This window comes from Mastigoproctus giganteus, chromosome 2 (genome assembly GCF_048544385.1).
Source record: "Mastigoproctus giganteus isolate SK-2022 chromosome 2, ASM4854438v1, whole genome shotgun sequence".
Classification (NCBI taxonomy): domain Eukaryota; kingdom Metazoa; phylum Arthropoda; class Arachnida; order Uropygi; family Thelyphonidae; genus Mastigoproctus; species Mastigoproctus giganteus.
The window spans coordinates 224,617,402-224,633,089 of record NC_143576.1 but is presented as its reverse complement, the minus strand read 5'-3'; the positions used below and the strand labels follow the sequence as shown (position 1 = coordinate 224,633,089).

General features: G+C 37.7%; 1 protein-coding gene across 2 annotated transcripts in view; it reads right to left on the bottom strand.

The window, feature by feature from the left end:
* Positions 1–4,544, bottom strand: part of LOC150090178 (proline-rich protein 5-like) — a 35,234-nt gene extending 30,690 nt beyond the window's left edge. The window contains exons 1-2 of one of the 2 annotated variants that reach the window (XM_090368998.1): positions 4,197–4,544; positions 1,055–1,141 (exon numbers count right to left, since the gene is read on the bottom strand). In XM_090368998.1, coding sequence (XP_090225124.1) covers positions 1,055–1,141; positions 4,197–4,402 — 293 coding nt within the window. In that variant the 5' untranslated portion in view covers positions 4,403–4,544. The remainder of the gene's footprint in view (positions 1–1,054; positions 1,142–4,196) is intronic. The other variant, XM_090368999.1, reaches the window with a different exon arrangement.
* Positions 4,545–15,688: the final 11,144 nt, after the last annotated feature.

The following is a 15,688-nucleotide window of genomic DNA, read 5'->3' as shown; positions in this document are numbered from 1 at the left end:
TGCAACAGGATCTAGAAAGGCAGAGCAGATGGACTGAGAGGTGGCAACTGAAGTTTAACATTGAAAAATGTAAAGTACTGCATATGGGTAGCAGTAACCCCCAGAGTAAAGTATCAACTGTGTGGTACTACACTTAGGGTGGTAGAGAATGAAAAAGATCCGGAGGTAATTGTGCCATCAGATATGAAGGTTTCTGAGCAGTGTAGACAGTCTTCAAGAGTAGCTCATGGTGTCTTGTCAATGAGAGAGAGGAAGTTTTCTAGCAGAGATAAGGAGATGATTATCCCCTTGTAAGGCAATGGTCAGGCCACACCTTGAGTACTGTATACAGGTCTGGAGGCTTCATTTTAGGAAGGATGTAGAACTGCTTGAGCGAGTATAGAGAAGGGCAACGAGATTGGTGAATGGAACAAAGGGTTGCTCTTACAAAGAAAGACTTAAATTCTGAAAATTGCAGTGTCTGGAGAATATGCATCTGCGAGGTGATCTGATTGAAGCGTATAAGGCCTTGAATGGTTTGAGCAAGTCGCTGCTTATGGGACTCTTCCTCTTGCCCAGATTAGTCGCTAGAGGGGATATAAATTCAAATTGAGGAAAGTCAGATGGGAAAGGCGGGTGGTTGATTGCTGGAACAAACTTCCATCTGTTCGTTGTAGAACTTGACAGTTTAAATAAATTCACGGCAGAACTAGACAAACATTTGGAGTTAATCGATGAGTGAAATGGGAAGGTTTTTATTATTTTTTTTTCGGCTGATGCTATATAAGCTTCCTTTCTTGCATCATATGCCTCTACTAATGCTAATGGTAATGATAATGCTAATGATTACTTGAAAAAATATTTTTTTGGTAATTATTTTAGAAAAAGTGTAGTAAAGAATCTTATAATAGAAAAGTGCTTGCTTGACCTATTTCTGAAATTAAGTTCGTTGTAATGAATATTATTTTACGATACACATGTATAGTAATTTTATATAATTTATTTTTAACAATTTAAACACATGTTACGTTCATATATTTGTTTACTATCACAATAAGGGGAAAAAATCAAATACCTTACATTGTTGTGCAAAGATGCCAGTCCTCCAATTGCCGAAAATGGCTCCTTCTTTTGAAAGAGACCTATAATTGCTCTCTGCAGGCTATAGTGGTAAAACAAATATTTTTAAGCACACTTGTATACAAAAAACACCAAGTAGATAAGAAAATACAAATTATATGCTTCTCTCCTCACATTTTCAAAAATTCATGAATTCAAAGGTCAACTATCCAGTTGACCTTTGAATTTATTCGAACTGTCAGTCTTAACTACATACGAAACAACTTTTCCAGAAATCAACGATCAATCAATATTAGCCAACATCGAACATTGAATTAATTAAATATAAATATAAACTGGTGAACAGCACAGATGTTTGCTCGCTGCTTTAGGGTATTTACGTTTCAGAAACTTGTGGCATTTAATAGTGCAGTACATAATATGAGACGCTTTTTTTGTGATCAGCACAAAATTTCAACCCGATGTGGGGAGGATGGTTATTATACTAACTGTGTTACCGCAAGTGATTTACCAAATACAGTGTCACATTTGCGCCCACTTTATTTTAAAATATGTATGCCAGGGTTCCAGAATATATAAATCTGGCATTGCTTCAGCAAATTATGTGAACAACGTTCAGGCATTATTTTGGTATTAATAACATGACAATACATCTAAAATAAGAAAATTTTGGTGGCTTATATATAAATCATTTATTCATAAAAGGTTATTTACATATATACTGTGTGTGTGTGTGTGTGTGTACAGTGATTATGATCACGGCGCTATCCGCGAGGATAATATACTTCATTCATTAAAATATACATTAGAAGCTTTAAAACAATCTTAAAAACATTTCTTCGCCCGCCCCCCTTAAATTCCTTCACAGATTATTAGTGATCGCTAACACCTTTATTGAGAAATGCAGATGCTAGCAGTGTCTGTCTGTCTATCACCTTGTCCTCGTGAATAGCACAGTACTTATCATCACTGTCTTTCCCACAACAGGTGGAAAAGGCATGAGTTTAATGAATTCGTATTCCAATAATGACGCGAGGAACTTTAATGAGTTTTTTTTTCGTTCCGCTGAGTTAGTCCGACTCAGGCAAGGATTGCAACAGTTTTTCGTCCAGCAAAACAGGCAAACTGACCAACGACATCTATTACTGATAGCCCTAATACGAGTGGGTAACAGTGATTATAATCACCATTCCTCTCACATTGGAAGAAAAAGGCCTGGCTTCGAGTCCTGTCAATAACGCGAAGAACTTTTATAGGCTTTTTTTTTTTTTTTTTTCAATCCACGGCTGAGTCAGTCAGTCTGCGGGAAGAAAGAAAGACTGACTCAGTCTTCCTTTCTTCCCGAAAACTCAGGTTTTTCATCCAGCAAAAACAGACAACCCGACCAGAGAATCCACACAATTTATGGACATAATACACATGGGTGGATGAAGCTGCCCTCGGGTAACCCTAATATGCATTTTTTTTTTTTTTTTGTGTCACATTGACATTTTTCAAAGATGTTTATACAGTAACATTAATAATTTGCATTTCAAAGGTAAAAAAGGTCTTCATTCCGGATTTTTTTTTTTGGAGGGGTGGAGGAACTTTTTTAACTTTCTTCGGAAAAAAGCAATTCAAAGTCAGTAAGCTATCATTTCAAATCGGACAGGCGATGTGTTATAGGGGGAAAACTTATAATGGTATAACTGCATCTATCAATCCATGTGATCAATGCGTGTTGTCAATCTTTAATTATTAGAATATAATGTGGTGAAGTGATGAGAGAGCGACACGTATAAGTATCTTCGTGTATAACTAATTGTGCACAACAGGTAATACCGTTAATACAATCCACCATAATTTAGAATAATCCCTCTTTAATTACTGTGATGTGAAGTTTATAGTTTTCAGTGTGTTGTTATGGTAAATAATCAAATAAATATTATTTATTTACATGCGTTGGCATGTCTCGTTGGCTGTGATAGTTGATATGCAGTTATAGCTACATAACACAGGAGAGAATTAGATACATTTGCACCGAGTGTTTAATGTTTACATTACATATTCTTGCACCAAACGTTTAATATTAATATTTAATTATAAATAAAGAAGGCCTGTGTTCATATCTTGCCTCAGGCGACAAAATGTCTAGGTTGGGTTCTAAATACATATCTATAGGGTGAAAGTTCGCTGTAACGAGAACGGAGAAACATCAGGCAACAAGATGAAAAAAGAGCGAATAAAATAAAATAAAAACATGAATTAAGCCATCAGTAGCTATTATTTTCATTTTATTTTATCCCCTTAAAGTTTTTATGCGTTACTGGCTGTGTGTGATTATATGGTAAATATACAAATATACAGGGATGGGATACGCTTAAATAGAAAGGGTGCAAGAATATTTGCTGATGTTATCGAAGTGCTAGGTGGGTCGGAAAAATGCTAGCTTTTGGGGGGACGAGATACACAGACTAATAGATTAACTAGAACCTCGGAATTTAAAGACCGACGAGGCGGGTACTCGAACAAGCCATGGGCAAATAAATAAAAAAAATCTGTATCTTTAAAATAATAACATGTGTTTGCATTGGAATATTATGCAGATTACTGTACATTATGCATTTTTAAAAATTTAGAATTTTAATTGAAAAAAAACCAAAAAAAAACAGTAGTTAGATTTCAAAGGCTGTGAAAACCTCAATAGAATCGCTGAGTTGGAGAAAACCAAGAAATGTGCAAATTTACACCCCTGAAAAAAAAATAATAATAATAAAAATAAGTCTGGTTATCTTAGAATCATTATCAACTTTTGATTTTTTTCGAATTCCAATTTTTGCATTTTTTGACTTTTGGTCTGTTTTAAATGCAAAAACGTTCCACTGTCAAGAAAAATGTTGTCTTATGCCAGCTACTGTTTAACTAATGATGTTGTGAATGCAATTGAGTGACTACATAGGAGTATAAAAAGAACTTTTATTTTATCTACAACTATCCCAGCAAACAAAGTTTTCTTTGCGATCTTTCGATAATATTTTCAGACCCAAGAAATGAATCATGGCCCAAGTTTGTATGCTATTGTCTTTGCGATTGCTAAGGATTAGAGTACAAATATTAGTTCTTTTCTGTTATTAATTATTGGAAAACAATTAGCTTACTTCATGAAGTCTTCGTTTTTTGTCATATAACGTCTCTTCACTGCAGGTGATGGTTCCAATTTGACTTCTCCATGTTCTGGAACATCTTGTAAAGAAATAGTACTTCTTCCAAAAGCAGGTACAGCTAACGACCCAAGAGAATATACAGATTGTGGCAGACTAACAGGCTTAGAAGAAAAGCGATGAGAATTTCGTTTAGTTGTCATACTGGCTAAATAATATCCACTTTAGAGCAATAGTGTATCAATTGCTTTCTCTGTGCAAATGCTACTACTACTTATGCTCGAAGCACGATTTTACGACCTCCAAAGTCTGCCACATGACTGAAGATAAGAAACATTCTGATATCACAAGTCCACAGATAACATTATACATTAGGTTTTATAATGCACTTTATATAGTGTGGAGCCTTGTTTATACACTTTTACTGCTTGATACAGACGGAAGCTGTAATAGAAGACAGCTGTCAAGTTATCAGATGTTTAACACGCTAACACATATGGAAAAGCAAAGAAAAATAACAGGACATATGCAACTTCTCAAATTCTAAAGATTTGTATGCAACGAGCGCGTATCTCTGTCTCTATTGTTAATAGATACCACCCATGATTAATTTTTATTTATAATTTTGTATGCATTATTTGAATATATTTAATATTTATACGTTTTTAAATTCTTTTCTTTTAAGAAGTAAAATTTTCTATTAAAAAAAAGTATATCTCACCCGAGATATTTTTTATTATAATGCCATTATAATAATAACGTCATAATTAGTATAATATATGAAGTATTTACTTGTATTTAATAGTATCAGTAGTGGTAAACAGTGCAGGGACTTAAACAGCATCAGCTAAAAAAAAAAAAAAAAAACCTACCCACACATCTGTCCATCTCCTCCTATAATAGTTTGTCTAATCCTTCCTTAAATTTAAACACGCTACGCACTACAACACTGAATGGAATTTTTTTACCAATAATCTCTCTCTCTCTTGCTGAAATCAAAATATCACACATCTATCCTGCAATCATCCTTTTTCCAATTTAAATTGATGTTCCCTGATCCTATCTGCATTTAGTTTACTCAACCCATCTAAAGATTAAACACTCCAATCAAGTATCCTCTCAGGTCCTTAGTTTCCAGACGCTGAAATTTGCAGAACTGAAGTTTTTCTTGGTAAGAGAATTGGGTTACAGAAAAACTCGTTTTGCTATTCTCCGAACCCATTCCAGCAAATCCACATCCTTCCTAAAATGAGGCTTCCAGCCCTATACGCAGTACTAAATGTGCGGCCTTACTATTGCCTTATCAATGGGAGAATCATCTCCTTGTTCCTGCTGGCAAAATTCCTCTATATCATTAATAGAATTCTATGAGTTGTCCTTGCAGCATGTTTGCACCGTTCAAAGGACTTCATGTCGGACTACAATTATCCCCAGTTATCAGTGGTGGTAAATGATGAAAGGATTTAAACAACACTGCCTTGAGTATGGTACCACCCAATTGGCATGTAATTTTGGGGTTACTGCCTCATGTATGCAGCACCTTGCAATTATCATTGTTAAACTTCTCCTCATATGCCTAATTTATCCAGGTCTTGTTGCAGTAGCTATCCTGATTCCTGTCGTTAATTATCCTACCAGTCTTTGTATCATCATTATCATCATCAAACTTAGATTCGGCAGTCCTCCAACCAATTCAAATAAATTATGTTTTTGCGTATCTTGATGACGTAAATAAATACTAAAAACAACAGGGCCCATCACTGAACACTGAAGAACTCCACTAATAAAATTTGTTCAAGAAGAGCAGAGCCCATTAATAATCACTATCTTGTCTTCCATTATTCACCCATCCCTTTTTCCACAGCAGTAACTTCCCCCTACTGAATGCCATTCTGCTCCAATTTACACATGTATACACTGGGGTTGTGTGACAACTCTATCTTTCTTGTGTTCATCTCAAGTTAATAGTAATCCAGTCTAACGTAATGTGGTTGGATATTATCATTTCCTAAGATGAAATTGACTGTTATTGCACCTGCATAAGGTCTCATATTAGGGTTAAGAATATCACATCTATACTACTGTGCCATCACTGCCTCCTCGACTCTCTCTCTCTCTCTCTCTCTCCTTCTGAACTTACTTCAAAGGTTTTGGAGACGCGCATGGTCGATTTCGACCCCTGGTCATCTGCGCTCGAGACTAACCAGCCTGAATACTTTCGCTGGCTCTCTAGACAAAAACCTCCGGATAGTTCCTCTTAGACGTTAATAGCACATTGGCAACGCGTAGTAGTAATGATGCAAGAAAGCAAGCATATGAGCTTATGTAGCATCAGCCAAAAAAAAAAAAAAAAAAAAAAAAAAAACAATTTCACACATCCATTCCCTCTAAAAGTTTGTCTAGTTCTTCCTTGAATTTATTTAAGCTATCAACTTCCACAACGACAAATGGAAGTTTGTGCCAGCAATAAACTACCCGCTGGCTAAAGGCAAATTTCCGCACATTTATTCTACAACTATCTTTCCTCAATTTAAATTTATGCCCCCTCAGGTTTGAAATCTTAGCAAGCCGAAGAATCTCATAGAATTCAGTGTGCTCAACCTATTCAAGGCCTTATACACCTCAATCAGATCAACTCGCAGGTGCCTAGTCTCCAGCCGCTGCAATTTGCAGAACTTAAACCTTTTTTGGTAAGAGGACTCCTTCGCATCCCTCACCAATCTTGTTGCCCTTCTCTGTAGATGCTCAAGCAACTCTACATCCTTCCTAAAATAAGGTCTCCAGACCTGTACACGGTACTGAAGGCGTGGCCTGACACCGGGATAATCACCTCATTTTCTCTACTAGAAAAATTCCTGTATATCATTGACAATACTCCATGGCCTGCTCTAGCAGCTTGTCTGCACTGCTGAGAAAGCTTCATATCTGACTGCACAATTACTCCCAGGTCGTTTTCATTTTCTACCATCCTAAGTGCAGTGGCACACAGTTGGTACGTGTCTCTGGGTTACTTCTACCCATATGCAGTACTTCTACCAATCGCTCTGTGCCATATGTGTTTAGAACATTTAGCCCCTGACAGGGGACTAATCGAATATGATACAAAATTCCCTCTTCGCATTTATCTGTAAGCTTGGTAAATAAATAATGATATCAAAATTCTCTCATATCTCTTCAATGTTAGTACTATGCATGCGTTCGACAATCGTAATAAATTTTACTGTTTAGAAAAGGATAGTTGATAAGGTGAAATTTTATCAGCTATTCTTTTCTCTGCCATCTTCCAACCGTTCCTTCAAATAAATTATATTTTTGCATATACTGATGACTTAAAACTATCACAAATGGTTCTCTCAAGGGAACTCAGCGTGATTTTGTAAACAGGAAATCTTGTTTAGCTAACCTGATAATTACTCATATTATGACAGTGTCACTAATGGCTTGGAGGCTGAATATTACATCGACTTTGTTTATTTGGACTTTAGCAAAGCAGTTGATTGATTTCTGCAGAACAGATTGCTGTATTAGATTTTAATGTTCCATTTTAATGTCGAGTGATTACAATCGATTCATCCCATAATGGCAAAGGAGTTTTAATCGGACTTTTTTTATCTTTTGTCGAGTAATGCTCCAAAAGGGAAAAGTTTGATCGACACAAATTTTCAGGGTATGTTTCGTTGGCCTTTAGGAAACCTTTCATGACAATTAAAATTCCAGTCCCTTACCGAACCCGAAAAGAAATCTACAAAAAAGGAAATATATTTCGAGCATTTCTCTAGAAGCAAAAGTCGCATAGATACATAATTTTCATGGTATGTTTTGATGTGTTGTGAGGTTTTTGGTCTAATTCCGATTTTATAATCCACAGTTCCTTACCCCAACAGACACTTTGCGATAAATCAGGGAAAACAGCTTTCATCATTTTCAAAATTTCAGCACTTATTTATAATGTTCCTCTGAACTTTTATATCAAATATTATGTCAACAGATTAACCTATGTTTCCTTTGCATCCCCAATTCGAAACTCAAGTCTTTTCTGGCTGGAAACGACTTGAGTTCGAATACTGTCAATGATGCAAGGAATTTTTATGGCGCCTTCACAACGTGGCAGAGCTAGTCTCAAGCTGGGCAATATGTTTTTTCTCAAGGGAAATCAGGTTTTTCGTACAGCAAACCGACCAGAGAACCCACGCAATTATACAAAAATAGAATCACTTCCTTATCCCTAGTAACAAAATTCCTGTATATCATTGACACGACGCCATGATCTGCTCTGACAGCCTGTCTGCACTACTCATAAAACTTCATATCTAACGACACAATTCATCATCAGCCATTTTCAATCCACTGCAGGATGAAGGCCTCTCCAGCAACTTTCCAGTTCCTTCTGTTTTGTGCAATGGCCATCCATTTGCTACCCACAAACTCACGAATTTCATCTGTCCATCTCCGTCGTTGTCTTCCAGTTTTCTTCTAGGCACAATCAACCCTAGGTAATTCGTGTGGTCCCCTAACATGTAGTCATATTAGTGGCCACACGAAAACTAATTCATCTGCCCAAGTATATTATGTCTGTAAATTGTATGTGTTCTTTGCTCAATTTGCTTGTTACACTGGACGAAAAACCCGAGTTTCCGGGGTGAAAAATTTTCTACCGCACCTGACGGGATTCGATCCCGGACTTTTCGATTGCTGTGGTGGTTCCACAGTGATTATAACACGCACGTAATGTATATATCTGTATAGATACACACATGTTCTACCTTTTGTCCTTTTTTTTATTGATACTAAGTATTAATATAAAAAAAAATTCTTATTTTACAAATCTATTCCCTCCAATATTTTGTTTAGTTCTTCCTTGAATTTATTTAAGCTGTGAACTTCCACAAGAACAGATGGAAGTTGTTCCAGCAAGCCACCTGCTGGCTAAAGGAAAACTTTCACACACCTGTTCTGCAACCATCCTGCCTCAATTTCAATTTATGCCCCCTCAGGTGCACAATCTTAGCAAAAGGAAGCATCCCATCAGCATTGAGCTTGCTCAATCAAATCATATCCTTAAACACCTTAATCAGATCACCTCGCAGGTTCCTAGTCTCCAGACGCTGCAATTTGCACAACTGGAACTTTTCATGGTAAGAGCACCCTTTTGTTTTCCTCACTAATTTCGCTTCCCTTCTCTGTACTCTTTCCAGCAACTCTACATCCTTCTTAAAATGAGGCTGCAGATCTTTAAGCAGCACTCAAGATATGGCCTGACCATTCATTGCCTTATACAATGGGACAGTGTATCTCAACCTGTGTGCCGCGATTTTGCTTCAAGTGTGCCGCGGAAAATTCAAGTTAAAAATAATAATAATAAATCCAATTTTTATAATAAAAATTAATTCAAATAAAAAATTCGTTTATTTACGTTGCGCCGAACTGAGCGCATTACGGCAGTCAATGTGACGTCATGTTTTGATTCCTAATACTACATCTGTTTTATACTATACAGTAAGTTCACCTATACTACACAATAAGTGTATTATTAAATATGCCCAACAGAAATCACTTCCCATTTGTGAATATTATATTCACAAAATATATAATATTCACAAACGAACAGAAAAGAACAATGGGCTTAGCACCATTGTTCACTGGGGCACTCCACTAATAACATTAGTCCATTAAGAGCAGTGTCCATTGATAACTATTCTCTCTCTTCTACTACTCAACCATCCTTTTATCCATAGCAGTAACTCGCTCTTAATGCCACACTGCTCCAATTTGTACAGTAGTGTTTTACAGCTAACAGTATCAAAAGCTTTCCTGAAATCCAAGTACAGTATGTGATATCAAAATTACATTTTGCACCCAGTTTCTTTGTGACTGCATCATAGTATCCAATCGAATTGGTTAGACAAAATTTCCCTACAATAAACCCAATTCTGTGTCTGAAGTATATGTTTGCACTCCTGCCTAGATAGTCCATTATTTCTTTATCCTGTGACTTCATTATTTTCCCTGGATACGGCAGTTAAGCTAACAGGACTGTAATAATTCATGTCACTCTTTGATCCCCCCTTTGTGAATTGGGGACACGTTTGCACATCTCCAATCCTCGAGACTTCCTCTGAATTCAAAGATCCTCTCTTAATTATGGTTGAGGATTGTTACCTCCTTTGCTGCCTTCGTTAATATAATTGTATAGATCCCATCCACTTCACATGCCTTTCTTATGTATAACTTCAACAATTTATCTTCCATTTTCCTCTCAGTTATCACAAAATCATTTAGTTCTCTATTAGAGTTTAATATACTTCTGGCACCCCCTTCCCTAAAGTATTCCTCATGTGTGAATGTAGATGCAAAATACACGTACTTATTCAGTTTGTCAGCAACATGAGTAGGATCATCAACAGTTGAACCATCCATATCAAGTGGACCAATGTTGTTCTTCTCCTTCCTTCCTTCTAGTGTTTACGTAAATAAAGAAGTCTGATGCTTTTCTTTGTAATCTTTGCCAAAGATTTCTCATAATTTGCCTTGGCTTGCCTAACCACGTTTGTGAATTGATCACAGATTGGTTTATGTCTACCATATGCTTTTGTATCACCGGATAATTTATATGCATCGCATTTTTCTTCTCTGACATGTGTCTCAGTAGTTGATTTGACATCCATTTAGTTTTAAACCTTGAACGGTGTCTCTTAGTGTGGTATGAAAATCCTAGTATATAATTATTTCCCTGAATGCTTTCCATTTACAATTTGTTTTTGGTAGCATCATCAATTGGTCCCTCCGTACAGAATTTAAAAACTTTCTCAGATCACTGTTAATATAATTTATATCTCCTTTACGAAAGCAAAAATTCTTTCTTTTCCTTTACCCTCGATGTTGGTAGTTACTTGTTTAAGTAAATCATACATCAATACACTGTGGTTACTGCGGTTAGTGGTTCCTTAATCTGCAGATTTTTAATGCATAAAGATTCACTAGTGATAATCAGATTAAGAATATTGCTCTCTCATGAATTACTAACAAGAGGGAGAGAGAGAGAGAGAGAGCAATATTCTTGATCTGATTATCATGACAGTAATTGGTTTGATTATCATTTGCATCCTGCTCTCACGGATAGCTTATGTAATATTAGCAACGTCTTCACCAAACTGGGTCGAGAAGACCTGAGTTCGAATCCTTTCAATGACACGAGTACTTCTTATGGGCCTTTTCCACAATGTGGCTGAGTTTTTCGGTTTCAGGTGAGGGGAGCATGTGTTTTAATCCGGAAAATTGGGTTTTTTTTTTGCCCAGTAAATAGGAAAATTCACCACAGAAGGCACACAATTTACAGAAAATATATACGGGGAAATATGATCTAACTTTGGTGATGCGCCAAAAACGACAAGAATTTATGCATGTAGAAGATTATGCTTCAACTACTGTGTTATATAAAAACCCCACCACCAACAATAATATTAATAGAATTTTCAATTTCAGTTCCTTTCATTGTGAAAGAACTGGGACTGTGGGCATATATATACACCAATACTATACATAATAAATTAAAAAACAGAGGTGTGGAAAATCAAAATGAATGGTATTGCGGAAACTATACTAATACAGCAGTCATATTGCTATCTACAGCCTAATTTTTTTCGGATATATTCTTATTTAACTATGACTTTGTCAGTGGTTTGTTATTGCCATGAGTGCTTAGATCTGTTCTATTATAAGTTTTCACTGCATAAGGGCCACTATTATTCCTATCAATTGCATTTGCGTGTCGCTCGGTATATCGGTTGCAATCCGTGACTAGTTACATGGATGCCTGATGCATTGCCCATAACAGCGACAATGCTAGGAGTTCGGCGATACACCGAGCTACATGGATTTGCTTAATATTTGAAATGCAGTGATTCCTTCACCATTATTGACCTTGTAGTCTTCTGACGAGATGGGGTATAATGGCGAGTCTATTTTATTTATACATTTTTTTTATTTTGTTGGTGAGTTGTAGTTAGTTTCGTCTCCTTTTTTAGTGATATTGCCGTTTGGACCTGGTGCTATCTTCCTGGCTCCGCTAAATTTGAATTAATTTTTATAAATTTATGTTATTTGGTATATTATTAATTGGCTTTTTCTAAATTATTTTAGGAGCATTCCTTCTGCAAAACCTTTTATCTTGATTCCGCTACCCACGTTTCATTTTATTCAGTGGTGGACTAAGGAAAAATCGGACCCTAGGCAAGATTCTCATTTCGGGCCCCACCTAGGGTTGCCACCTTTCAGAAATTGTAATAGTGGACACATTTGAATGGGTTAAAAAAAGCTCTTCTATTACTAAATATAAACATACATTTGAACCCTATTATTGATAATATATGATAATAACCAACGTACAACAGTGGCATTGATTAAATAACTAAATCTACCTAATCAACGTGCAACTAGCGCTATCTGGTGAATTATCGTTTATACTGCGGCTGGCGCGGTATACACCATGATTCACCAGACAGCGCGGCGTGCAAAGATGCTGTGATTGATCGGCGCGAAACATTATATATATATATATATATATATATATATATTTTTTTTTTTATGAAAATCCCAAACACGAAAGGCTTATCACATAGAAGAGTGGAGATCAATGTAGAATACCATAAGGTCACAAGAGACGTACACAGAGGCTGTCCGCAGGGGTCGGTGCTGGGACCACTCCTGTGGAATATGGTGTTAGATGAGTTCTTAGTGATGGATCTGGGACCCGTCAGGACACAAGCATTCGCTGATGACCTGATATTGACCGTGGAAGCGGATTCCCGGGCCCAGTTGGAAACCCACGCAAACCAAGCACTGCAGCAACTCCAGCAATGGGCCGCAAAACACCAGCTAACAATTTCACCCACAAAGACCTCGTCAATCCTGCTTAAAGGAACCCTGAAATTGCGACGACCACCGCAAATAAAAATTGACAATGTCACCATTAAGTTTGTAAACCAACTTAAGTACCTAGGCGTGGTACTGGACAACAACCTCTCGTTCCAGCTGCACCTAAAGTACATAAGGAAAAAAATCAGGAGCTATTCTGCACTGGTAGCCAGAGTTACTAGGAAAGATTGGGGACTCAAAAAAAAGAGCCCTGACGCTATATTAAAGGACAACGTTTCTCCCAGCAATTACTTACGCCTCAGCAATTTGGTTCCCACAAACTGCACTGGCAGTGAATAGAAGAATTCTGGACATGATCCAAAGGACCATACTCTTAACTACGACGCGTGCGTGTAGTACAGTGAGTACTCCAGCACTACAGGTGCTCGCTGGAGCGCTTCCTTTGGACCTGGAGGTCGTTCGCACAGGTCTGCTATACTTGCTATCCAGGGGAGTGGCGGCCACACATCTGGACTACACAACTGACCCAGCGAACAACCTAAAAACGGAAAAAACTAGATTACAGAACCACCTGCTAAAATTATGGCAGAGAAGATGGACGGAGACCACCAAGGGTGAGATAACCAGAAGATATCTACCTGACCTCCAGAAAATCTACCCAAAACAGCCGACCTGGTACTTCCCAGGGTACCATTTGACATCTCTAATAACAGGACACGGACCCTACAATGAGAAGCTGCACGGATTCGGACTCACTGAGGACCCAAACTGTACGTGCGGGGAGACAGAAAGCTGGAAATCACATAGTGTACGAGTGCCCACAATATGAAGACCTCAGAGGGGTACTTATAACAAAAATAAGATACCTACCAAAAGGATTGGAATCCCATTTCATAGATACTGAGGATGAATATAGAGCATTATCCCAGTTCGCACAAGACCTCTTCATCAGGAGAAGGACATTAATCACCATCTACAATGACTGACATCAAGTACCACTATTGAGACACCAGCCAGCACAATGTAAAGGCTGCAACTAAAGGTGAGGGACACAAGCACAAGGACGGAGCTTGCCCCATGAGTAAATAAACTTGAAACAATAGCTGCCAATAGCCATATGGCGATCTGAAGAGGGCACTCTAGCCCCCTTCACCTTTAAACCTACTTCCTTGGGGAGAGGGGGGACATTTTCGTCCTCCTCTCCTCTCCACCCTATATCTTCTACTCTGGTGGGACATGGGCATGTCCCACTGAAAACTGGGGCTACCTACTCTATTGGCCCCATATTTCTGTCTTTCTCCCCCCAGCCTTCTGCCTCCCCCCTCTATCTATACGCTAGCGAAAGCACTACCCAAAAACTTAACATATCTAAATTACCTTACGCCCATAACTTGGCCTAGCAAAACTAAGCGATTATACCCCTACGTCGACGCGTTTCTGTCTTTTTTTTTTTTTTTTTTTTTTTTAAGGTCCTAGCCGCCGAAATCTCAGGAAATTAAGTGACAGGACCTGCCAGAGTGAAACAGACTACTGGGTTCCTGGTCTGCCTCCACGGGGCGTAAGTGGGGCAACGTTGGGCCTCAGTAGGGGCCCAGCGGCTAAATGACCAGATGAACAACGGTACAAGGCATCACACATATACAAAGTCCATACACTTTTAAATCTCTGGCTTTTCCAGTCAACTGGTTCACCCACAATGTAAACTACGCGGAGATGGGGGGAACCCCTTCTGCCGTTTGACCCTAAACACACTTACACTTACACTTACTACACGAAAGGTATCAATACCTGTAGTACTTAGTACCATGCATGGGTTGAAGGAGATGTATGCCGAGAGGGGGTGGGTGCCGGAAACTTTGCTCTAGAGACTAAACGGGTTTCACCACTTCAAGCCTCCAATAAGCAAAGTGGTGGTATTTCACCGGTTGATGAAAGTCATCTACCACCTATTTTATTTAAAATAAAATAATGAAAAAATGTATAATAAATCCGTTTTACGGGCCCCAAAAATTACGGGCCCTAGGCAGTTGCCTAATCTGCCTAGGCCAATGTCCGCCCCTGATTTTATTATGTATTGGTTTATCTTTCGCTCTACTGGTTTTGCTGAGACACTGGCATCTGTTTCTTTTATTTTTTTAAAAAAAAATATTTAAATTATTAAAAGAAACGTGTAGTGGATCCACTGCAGCCACTGATGTTTACTATACGAATTTTATTTCTTCCTCCCCCCTCATTTTCTGGTTTTCTATTTTCTTGCATATGTAGTTTATTAAGTTTATTATATACTGTATATACAGTACTGTATATAATTGTGTCATTGTGTCGAGTTGCACGCTCAATGAAAGAACTTTTGCGCCATCTTACGGATGAATTATCTTTCAATAAAAGAATTTTCCAGTAAAATCTAGTAAACTGAAAGAGGAATGATTCTGTACGTACAGCCTGTGCCCGCACGTACCTAGTTGGTAAACAAAATCATTGAAAATCCTTATTATTGCCAATCCATTCGTTGAAAATCAAAGAAGAGTGTGCATGAAAACGTGAACGACTTCTTCCATGAATTTTGAGGCTATTTATTTCAGAACCAAATTTCACCATGCCGACATCAACGCTAT